Source organism: Vicia villosa, unplaced genomic scaffold (assembly GCF_029867415.1).
Source record: "Vicia villosa cultivar HV-30 ecotype Madison, WI unplaced genomic scaffold, Vvil1.0 ctg.000894F_1_1, whole genome shotgun sequence".
Taxonomy (NCBI): Eukaryota; Viridiplantae; Streptophyta; class Magnoliopsida; order Fabales; family Fabaceae; genus Vicia; species Vicia villosa.
In genome coordinates this window covers 345184-356617 of record NW_026705403.1, presented here as the reverse complement: position 1 = coordinate 356617, position 11434 = coordinate 345184, and the positions used below count along the sequence as shown (strand labels likewise).

The window sequence follows — 11434 nt, the reverse complement described above, 5'->3', positions numbered from 1 at the left end:
AAATCTTTTTTCTCGGACAATAGAAGTTTGTGTCAATCAAACCAACTTATAATTTAAAGAGATTTTTGAAAAATATTGATATATTTCTTATTACTGTTTTCTTTTACGATAAAGAAAACAAATTCACAAGGTTCAAAACAATCAAAATATTTTCTACCAAAAATGTATTTTCAATCAAAATATTTAATAATTTTAATTTTATACTATATTTAATTTTTACAAATCAGTTTGCATTTAAACACGCTTATTCTATTTTAAAAATTTAAAATATCTACTCTATTTGAACAACATACACATTATTAAAAGAGTCCAACACTTAATTGTGTAAATGAAATTGATCATGGTGCACAATTTTAAACATCTAACTAAACAATAGCATAAATAGATACACACAATAAAAAAATGATTAGCGGAAATAACTCAAATTTATCTATAACTTGTAGTAAACCGAAAATTATGGTGTAAGAATTCACGCAAAATTTTCATTAATTAACGAAGAAGCTGAAGTATTTAACCCGTTATCCATGAATTAGAAAAAATTAAGCAAGTTTTAAACGGGTCATTGTGGGTCCCACAGGTATGATCGCCACCTGTCATAAATTGATTGGACAGCGACCTGATTTAGCCTTTACCAACTTAACACCCAACAACTTTTCTCACCGTCTCTTCCCAATTGAAACGCTTTCCAAATTGCACAACAAACGGAGCCTCGGATCCGAACCACCAGGTTCCGTATCCGAACCTGTATCTTTCTCGTTCGTTGAAAAATTTTCTCACTTATTTTCTCGATCATTATCTTTGTCCGAACGCGCCACCATTTCTCTTCGCCTTCAAACCCTAACCAAACGCGTGGATTCTCAACGCGCTTCCAGGATCAGCTTTTTTCTTCAATGGAGTTTGTTCATTGTCACTGTGAGTTCCTGCACTCGCTTTCTCTCTCTAGAAACCCTAGCTTTTTTTCTCTCTAACATCGTTTTGCGAAGAGAAAAACGAATCTATGCGTGTGTGCAATTGTGGAAGCTTTTGGAGTTGTTTTGTTGATTATAATGCGGTTTATCAGATGGAATTGTGTATTACTTGTATTAACTTCCGATCTCGTGTGTTTTCTCTCTGAATGTGTGATTTTGGAATTTTTTTTCTTCTTTTTGTTGAGGTTAGGAGCTGAGACTGTTTGGGGCAGAAGAGTTTTATGCTTAATTGTGTTTGTATCTAATAAGTAAGAATCTACATAGCACCGACACCTCTGAAATAAAACGTGTCTGACACTTGCGCCGATATTTGTGATTAATTTTAATTAGTTTATTTTTTCAAATTTTTATGACACCGTGTCAGTGTGTATGTCGTGTTTGTACCTAATAAGTAAGAATTTACGTAGCGCCGACACTGAAAGGAGTAAAACAAGTGTCCGTGTCCTACACTGGCGCCAACATTTGTAATTACCTTTAATTTATTTATTTTTTCAAATTATTAATGATGCCGCTGTATCAGTGCCTTTAATTTATTTATTTTTTCAAATTATTACTGGTGGCGCTAGTGTCGATGTCGTGTTTGGGATGTTCATGCTTCATAGTTAAGAATAAATACCACAAAGGATAAATTTGGAAAAACAATACCAACTGTTAACAAATTTAGTACTAATACAAGCTTAATTCTTGTAATTAAGTCAATATGGTCCTGTATTTAAGAATGAGGTAGTAGTAATTATGATTGAGAAAGACTAGAAGTGGAACTAAAAAAAAGGACGTAATGATTAAATGATCTTTCATTAATTAGAGATACATGAATTTAAGATAGGAAACTATGGTGTTTGATTCATGTGGGCAATCCCATTATTAATTATTTGGTTGTTGTTGTGGGTTTGTCACCTGACTTAGTTGGGTTGTTTCTTGAAGTGGCTGCATGAATCTATTGAGAAATTGTATGACTTTTTCTTCTATTTTGTCATTAGTTTGCCTTCACTTCAACAAAGTCAGGTGATGCTGGCATGCATAGTTATAATGATTTTGGACCTCAATGTACACTAAATATTTACATCTTGAGATGAAAGAGATACACAATGAAATTATTCTACACAGACAAACATAGAGAGTTAGAGGGACAGGGAGGAGAGAAATTCACATATGTAAATCTACTTGGTGCTCTTGTAAATAAAACATAAGTGCGAAAAATGTTGTAATGGTTCCTGATGTTCTTCATGCTTTCATGACATTATTGGTGTAAAGAATAATGTGCTAACTCATATGGCTTCACCCATCTTCCATTTTCTTCTACTCACAACTTGATTCATGTAAATACTCTATTTATGAATCATCTCTAGTTAATTTAAGTCTGGGTAATAACAATAGGTTTCCCACTTTAAAAACATTTGAAGCTTTTGCTTGCCTTATGAATTTGACGGGTATGGAAAAAAAAATTATTATGATTAGTGTAATTTGTCTTTTTATATATGTGGTTAAAGTAAATGTGAACACATGCAAAGGGGAGTGTTATGAAATGATTAGAAGTTTTTGGATTCTCCTTGGCATGTTAACTGGTTGTGATTTTGCAATGAATTGTACCTTTGATTTTCCATTCAACGAATTAGTGCGAGTGACCACTTGTGTGATGGTAAGTTGCAGGAATAGTTAAATTTTGGTTTAAGTATGACATAGCACAAATAGCTAGATTGTATGCCTACTAGGTTTCGCTTTTGACTAGACTTTTTCCGCTAGAAATATTATATGATTATCATGAACTTTCCTTTTTGAAAAGCTAATTTTGTATCTTATATTGCTGGCTTGTGAGACATGTTCCATTTCACCGCTGTGCATATTCCTCATAACTCGTGTATAAATTTTTTTATGAAGAGTTAATTTTGCGTCTCAAATTTTTGGCTTGAAAGACATGTTGCATTTCACTGCCGTGGAAGTCCTCATTACTATTTAATTTGCATCTAGAGAGTTGCTGTCCAATATTTAGCCCTTTTCTCTTGTATAAATTTACGACCACTTAAATGATATGATACATTTTTTATTAAGAGTGCCCATGTATGGTCTATTATTGTTGTATTTCCATATCTTTTCACAATTATTCTGGTATCTAATTGATACCAAATGGATTTTTTACTTGCAGGGATATTTTAATAATTTTCAGGTTTTAATTGAGGCTGCGCGGAGTTGTGTTCTTGGACATCTTCCTTCTACGTAGGTTGTTAAAAATTTGTGTCTTGGTCAAGCATTCTTTTAAATAGTTGCCTGCTTAAAGTTTGTGGGCTGGATTACCTATGCCTGGAAACGAAGGAGTAGACAGGGTCCATAATTTTTTTGGTCAAGAAAACTTGTCCCAGGGACAGTATCATTCACAAGCGGTTGATGGGAACTGGCCAGGACTGAACAATAATATATGGGTTGGCAGCCAGAGATCAACTGGTGTGCCTTTTATTTCCAATTTGAAGAATTTTAATCAACAGCAATCTGGTAGAGATTCTACAACATTTATTTTATAATTGTTTCACTCGTCATTATCCATTTTTATACATTTAATTTTTAACTTGCTAAAACAATGATGCTGAAGTTTGACTTTGTAATGTTGTTCGAGATTGTCTTTATTAATTACTGATTACACTTCCTTCCCTGTCTCAAAGATTCGGAGCAGGGACACATAAGCTCTCCACATATGCGTCATAGTCTGAACCTATCACAATCAAATTTGAGGTCTGAGTCTGGAAGAAATCAGCTGCCAAACCAACAAGCAGCTGTAAGTGGCTACATGCAGGGACAACAGGTTTTCCAGACTAGGCACAGTGGATCTAATATTATGGGAATGGATACAGAATCTGATTGGCACAGCCTATCAAGAGGAATACCCATGCCAGAGTCACAAGGGAGTAGTGGTCTTGAGCTTTATAAGAAAAATTTGGCTAGGAATGATGCTGGCGATTCTCCTGTCAATTTTGATTTCTTTGGAAGTCAACAGCAAGTTAGTGGCCGCCAGAATGGAATGCTTCAGCCTTTACCTAGACAGCATTCAGGAATAAATGAAATGCATCTATTACAGCAGCAAGCATTACTTAACCAGATGCAAGAACTTCAAAGGCAGCAACAATTTCATCAACTAGAAGCAAAGCAACATAATTCTATGGCCCCAGCCCAGTCTATTTCAAAACAAACAGTTACTGGCCATTCCGCATCTCTTATTAATGGAAATCCTGTAAATGAGGCATCTAACTTTATGTGGCAGCCTGATGTTACACCAAGTAATGCAAATTGGCTCCAGCGTGGTGCATCTCCAGTTATGCACGGGTCCTCTAATGGGGTTATGTTATCTTCCGAACAAGGACAAGCATTACGCATGATGGGTTTGGTTCATAATCAGGGAGGAGACCAGTCTCTTTATGGGGTTCCAGTATCTGGGTCAGGAGGCACTCCTAACCTTTTTTATCATTTTCAAGCAGATAAGCCTGCAATGCCTCAAGTTTCTTTCCCACAGCAATACTCTCATGTTCATGGGAACAAATCTACACTGCCTCATATAACACCCGGTGGTAGTCCATTCCCAGCTCACCAATATAATGCGTTTTCAGATCAAAGTAACAGAAATGATGGACCCTTAGTTTCAAGACAGGATATTCAAGAAAAGAGCATGTTTGGACCTACTGCTCATGGTATAAATAGTAGAGTCAATGTGGAAAACTTGCAGCAAATGAATTCTGAGCAAAGAATTGTATCAATGCAAGATTTTAATGGGAGACAAGAACTAGCTGGATCTTCAGAGCTATCATCACAAGACAAGATAGTGCAGGTTCCTCCTTCACAAAACGTAGCTACACTAGATCCAACTGAAGAGAAGATTTTGTTTGGCTCAGATGATAGCCTGTGGGATGGATTTGGTACGAATATAGGTGACTTTAATATGCTGGATGGTACAGATAGTTCTAGTGGATTTCCATCCCTTCAGAGTGGGAGTTGGAGTGCGCTTATGCAGTCTGCTGTAGCAGAAACATCCAGTAGTGACATGGGTATCCAGGAGGAGTGGAGTGGTCTAGGTTTTCGGAATACGGGGCAGTTATCTGGAAACGAGCAACCTTCAACTACTGATGGCAGCAAACAGCAATCCGTTTGGGCTAACAATAACTTGCAATCACCTTCCAATTTAAATTCAAGACCTTTTATTCAGCCCAACAATGTTAGTAGGCCCCCAACAGCTGAAAACCATTGTAGTGTTTCTGAATTACATCAGTCAGGTCCCGACTCTTCACATCAACAGCATGACAGATTACAGACCGATTCTCAGAGACCAATTCCACAGTATTTAGAAAGAGGCAGGTGGTTAGATTGCAGTCCTCAGCAAAAACAGTTCTCTGAAGTTGGTCATATACATGGAAAAACTACCAACTCTTCTGGTTTAGAAAAAAATGAAAAGGTTCTATCAGATTATTGGACACATCAACCCACCACATCATCATGTAGTGGTAGTGGCGGTCCATTTAATAAGTCTGATGGTTGGGAAGTTTCAAACTCAACCCCATTGGATCGTAGTTCTACTTTCAAAACCCAAGAAAATGAAAACTCATTGAAGCACCATCACGAGAAAGCTGTGCATGAAGAGATGAGCCAGGTACCTGCTTCATGGGAGCCCAATTCTGATGCTAATTTATCTGCTGGGTCAGAACATGAGAAATCTACTGATAACATGCAAATTTGTCGGGAGGATTCTGGTATGAATGGTATTGCTGCATTACCAAATTCGGTCCCTGCATGGTTCAGCCAGCCAAGCAGCAAGAAGCTCCCTAACGTGGATGTATGTAGAGATTCAGAGTCAGCAGGTAGCTATAAAAGAAATGAAGGTTCAGGAAAATACAAGCATCTTATGGAGAACCCTTTAATTTTAGAATCATCTAAGAATGGAAAATTTGAAGGTGATGCAGATGATGCGGAAGACTGTAATAAAATTGAAAAATCAGAAGATGGTCTTGGATCTAATCCTTCTCATCCAAGAGATGATAGTATGAGAGAAAATGCAAATTTTGATGGAAATGATTTGCATAGCCCAAAGTCAGCTGGTCAGGCACATCAAAGATCTTCGATAACTCGTAAATTTCAGTATCATCCGATGGGGGATCTTGGTGTTGAAGTGGAACCTTATGGAAACAAACAGGTCATAAATTCACAAGCTATGAACCATCACCACTTTGGAGGACTTAAAGATCAGGGAAATATCTATAGCTCTCTTGGGCAATCAAAGTATGGACATTTTGATGTGAATTATAGTGAAACAGAGAAGGTAATTTTGAGATACCATGTTTTATACTTATACATGCTAGTGTCACATTAATAGCTTATCTCTATGTCTTAGAGAATCAGTTGTTGTTTATGTCCTTTAAAATGTGACTGAAGTGGCACTTGATTTACAGGGTGAGTCAGAGAAATTGGATAATAATGTTTCAAAAGGCGTACTCCCTACGCAAATCCCAAAAACAATGACTCCTTTGGATAGAAGTGTCGGTAATTATGCCTTGCAGAATACTGCTTTACCCAGGTACTTGAGTTTTAAATTTTCCTAGCGTTTTTAACATATGAATGTAGCCATCATATGGTACTTCCTTGTTAATTATTGTAGAAATATTCCACTTTACGTAATCATAGCAAAGATGATATGATTAATTATTGTAGAAATATTCCGCTTTTCGTAATCATAAGCAAAGATGACATGATTTTTTAAGACCTTTTCATTTGCTAAACTTCTGGTCTAACCAGCATCTGTATACATGTTTTCTTTATTTCCTTCATGCACTATATTATATATACTTTTTCATGTTTACAAGATGACCCCAGCTTAACTGTTTACTTCAGTTTGCTAAAATTGTTGCATCTCAAATTTTCTTGAGTTTTGAGTGGATCAGTCGGGGTGTGACTTTCCGACAGACAAAAGCCTCTCTGACCATAATTTTTCTTCCAGGGTGCCTGAAACTGAATCTTCAGATGGATTTGCTGCACATCCTCAGAGGAATCAAAGTTCTTCTACTCAGGGCTTTGGATTACAATTGGCTCCACCTACTCAGGGGCCTGCCATGGTATTTTCTCATGGCTCATCCGGTTCAGGTGTTACTGCACTTCACATGTCTGAGACAGGGGATAAGGGACATTCACGGTTAGCTACTAACCAGACTTTTCCTCCTCAAGAGTCATCTCCTGAGGAGAATAGGGATAATATTTCTAATACCACAGGGCAAGTTTTTGGTAAGGCTTCTCAGTACAGTGTGCTGGGGAACATTCCACCGGCTTTTACATCTGGCTTTCCATTCTCCAAGAACCATAATCAGAATCAGAATATAGCTCAGCTTGGTGGACAAGTAACAAATAATCAGCCGGCTTCCTCGAATCAGATAGATGAATACGGTGAAAGAGCTCAAGCTAGTCAACCTGAAATTGCATCTGCTCAGGACATGTCCCAGCCGAGTGGTACAGATCAAATTCATGGCAGTCAGCCTTCTGGTATATATGGTGCATCCCTGCATGGAACCCCTTTGAACGTTATGCAGAATTTATGGACCAGTGTTTCTAGCAGGCAACATCCTAATGCTTCGAAGATTTCATCACTGTCCAAACAAATTAACAACTGTGGAATGATTGCTGACTTCAGCAATCCAGGTGATCAGGGTCCAGAGAAAGATGGTAAGGAATTATCTTCCATTGGTGCTGAAGAGGCTGCAGTTCCATCACACCTGATAGACCCTGTTGTGAAATGTGTATCCGATGCTTCTCAACCAAACCTAGCTGCGACCTCTAGAGACGACGAGGCTCTAGGTCAGTCTTTAAGACCAAACAGTGTTTTGAATTACAATTTCTCATCTCTGAATCAATTCCAATCCATGAGAAACATGGAGATTGATCCTAGTACTCGGGAAGCCAAGAGATTAAGAGTTTCAGATAATATGCCAAACAGACAGCAGGTAGATTCCAACCACGAACAACAATTGTCATATGGATATAACAATGTGGTCAAAGATGTATCTGGAAATTATTCTTCCATCACATCATCAGATCCCAGTATGTTATGCTCGTCAGCAAAGCCACATCATGTACAGGACATAAATGCAACTTCTCAGGAGGTGATTGGAGATGATCAGGAAAAATCTGTTAATGTTTCAGATAGTAATAAAGCAGTTTCTATTAGAAGTGGTCATTATCCAATAAATCCTCAGATGGCACCATCGTGGTTTGAACAATATGGAGCTTTTAAGAATGGTAAGATATTGCCTGTTTATGATGCACAGAAGATAACTGCTGCGAAGACTATGGACCATCCTTTCATTATACCAAACCAATCAGATAGTCTGCATTTCCAAAAGTCAATAGAGCAAGTTAATAGTCGTAGTGATGCTCAACTTAGTAGCACCAGGCATAGTCCAATACCTGCTTCAGTTGAAAGCGAGAATGTATGTTCTCAGTTATCGACTCCTACGGGTGAACCTGATTTACTTAGTTTTAATTCAAAGAAGCGTAAAAGTTCCTTATCTGGACTCCTGTCATGGCATAAAGAACTTACTCAGGGTTCTGAACGGCTTCGAGATCTCAGGTGGTTGTCAGTTATTTTATGCATTTTTTTACTGCCATTGTTGGTTTTGGGAAAGATTCTTCGTCTTATATTACATTTTCCCTATTGTTTTGAAAGAGAGATACCTTCTTTTTTTCTTATGTTAGCATGACTTCATTCTTATAGATAGATAACATATATTCCTTATTATTTGACAGTGCGGCAGAATTATTATGGGCCCGAACTGCAAACAGATTGGCTGAGAAGGTTTGTTTATAATTTTATCAGTTCACAACTCATAATTTAATAAATTCATTAGTTAACGAGTTCTTTTTACTCTGCTAAAATTAATAGGTTGAAGCTGGTGCTGGGGCTGTTGAAGATCTATCAGTGATGTTGAAGTCAAAAAGAAGACTTGTCTTGACTACACAACTTATGCAGCAACTGCTAAGCCCGCCTCCTGCAGTAGTTCTTGTAGAAGATATGAAGTTGCATCATGAGAGTGTGGTCTACTCGGTTTCCAGATTAACATTAGGAGAAGCATGCAGTTCTATCTCATGGTCTGAATGTGATACTTTGCCTTCGGGCAGCACAAACCTGTAAGGATTATTATTCTTATTACTATTTATTATTATAATTATTATTACTATTACTAATACTACTACTACTATTATTATTATTATTATTATTATTATTATTATTATTATTATTATTATTATTATTATTATTATTATTATTATTATTATTATTATTATTTTGAATGGCTTGTATAATGGTTATGAGTCTTACTATTTTGAATGGCTTGTATAATGGTTACGAGTCTTACTATTTTGAATGGCTTGTATAATGGCTTGAAGTCTTGAGACATGCACACCTGATACATATTTCATTTAACAATTTGTGTGGTGTTTTCTGTAGACTGCCCAAAAAAGGGACATCAGCTGACAATGTTGATCATTACATTTTGAAAGTTATGGATTTATTTGATAGAACAAGGAAACTGGAAGATGATATATTGAGGTAATATCAAAATGTTGAGTTTTATACGTTCTATCCTTTCTTTTATTCTTTTCCTGGATTTAGATAATTGTCACTAGTAATAAATTTCATAGAGGATCGTCTGTCTGTATAAATGCAATTGAGCAGGTGTTTTGGCATTAAAATCTTAAGGTTGACATGTACTTCTTCTGACAAATTGAAATTGTTGAAGCATAGCTTGTATGTGTTGGTTACTCTATTTTTTATTCTGCTCAAATGCTCTCAGTTATCTATTTGCTCGTGAAAAAGAGATACATGTTTTGTTGGTACAAGTTATTAATTTTTTTTAATTCAGTTGTATTCCCTTTTGTACTTTTTTTATTTACCTAAAAGAATTTATCATAATGATTGTATTTGTATGTGATGTATCCCATGCAAGGCATGTGCTAAAAATTATCCTTCATGTTTACCCTTAAAATATGGTTGCCTGCTACTATCATTATGTTGTATTTCGTATCAATGTTCTCATTTATCTTTATACGATAACTACAACTTTGTTGTACACTACTTGCCTGTTTTATACCATTTTTTACCTTGTTAATTGCAGATTGGATAGCAGAGCCTCAATTTTGGACTTGAGAGTAGAGTGTCAGGATTTAGAAAGATTTTCTGTGATCAATAGATTTGCCAAGTTCCATTCACGGGGACAGCATGATGGGGCAGAGACCTCATCATCCTCTGATACTACTTTTCAGAGATTTTTTCCCGTGAAACTTGTTACTGAAGTTCCATTGCCTAGGAATCTCCCGGACAGGGTACAATGTCTTTCACTTTGATAATTAATTAATTAATTCATTATTCCATCTTTCTTGATTAGTTGTCTTCCAAATCTCCCATTTCTGGTCTATTTCTTTCAAATTATATTGCACTTCATCGCCATAGAACCATACAACTGGCAGTGTAGGAGAAGAATTGTACTAGGTTGCCTAATCAACCCCCAGAGGGTGTTAGATCTTTGCAATCGATATATGTATGTATGTATGTGCAGATTCTTTAATCTAGTTATCATTTACTTTCCATTTTCTGGGTTCCAAGCCTTCTGTGTATAGCAAAATTATATATGCAGTGGTTTAACCTTACCATTTGGCTTGGTTTTACCTGATTACTTTTCGGATAGGGTTTTCCCCACTTTTTTTAGATAAACTTTCACAGGTTTCTTGATTCACTCATTTTATTTCGCTCAAAATGAAATAATTCTGAATGTTTTCTTCTATAGTCCTTCCTACCTCTGTAGCACCGGCGCCTCTAAAAAAAAGGCGTGTCCGTGTCGGACATATACACGTGTCGGACATATACACCGACACTTTAATTACATCTAATTTATTCATTTTTTTCTGAATTATTACTGGTGTCGCCGCATTGGTATCATGTTTGGGGTGTAATTGACAGAAAATTGTATTGTGTATGCTGTTTATTTATTCGGTATTGACTAAATCTTTAATTCACAACGGGTTCCAAGTTTCATTTGATATTTTTCGATATTTTATAATAGTTAAAACAAAAAAAATTGGGTGATGGGAGCGTCGAATTCCACCTGAAAATATACTATGTCTATCATCCATGACGAGGGTACAAGTTAAACACTGGGAAATTAACAACGATACACAACTATATTGACACTATTTTACTTTAATATGATGTTTAAACAAAATGAAAATGCAAAATGCTATTTTAAGACTTTTTTCTTCATATTTGTTTTTTAAAATGAATGGGAATGGTGGCAAATGCAAAAAGACTGTTTTCTTAAGTGTTGGAAGAGATAAATGAAAATTTTAAAGGAATTTAAAATTCAAAGTAATTTAATTGAAATTTATTTATTTTTAAATTATTTTGTTTGGATGGAGTATTAAGATAATTTATTGTTAGATTTTTAGGATCATCT

At 36.0% G+C, this 11434-nt stretch overlaps 1 protein-coding gene across 1 annotated transcript; it reads left to right on the top strand.

The window, feature by feature from the left end:
* Positions 1-649: 649 nt before the first annotated feature.
* On the top strand, positions 650-10571 carry LOC131632023 (uncharacterized). The gene is made up of 9 exons (XM_058902784.1): positions 650-912; positions 3112-3455; positions 3623-6261; positions 6392-6516; positions 6937-8556; positions 8733-8781; positions 8869-9113; positions 9433-9534; positions 10100-10571. The coding sequence occupies exons 2-9, from the start codon at positions 3263-3265 to the stop codon at positions 10326-10328; spliced, it is 5202 nt and encodes a 1733-aa protein (XP_058758767.1). The 5' UTR covers positions 650-912; positions 3112-3262; the 3' UTR covers positions 10329-10571.
* Positions 10572-11434: the final 863 nt, after the last annotated feature.

What these genes read in the sequence shown, in the direction of transcription:
- LOC131632023 (XM_058902784.1), top strand. Translation starts at nt 3,263, where the DNA reads ATGCCTGGAAACGAAGGAGTAGACAGGGTCCATAATTTTTTTGGTCAA. An exon ending in TTTTAATCAACAGCAATCTG is followed by an intron (nt 3,456 to 3,622) that starts GTAGAGATTCTA and finishes CCTGTCTCAAAG; the next exon opens with ATTCGGAGCAGGGACACATA. An exon ending in CAAACAGATTGGCTGAGAAG is followed by an intron (nt 8,782 to 8,868) that starts GTTTGTTTATAA and finishes TAAAATTAATAG; the next exon opens with GTTGAAGCTGGTGCTGGGGC.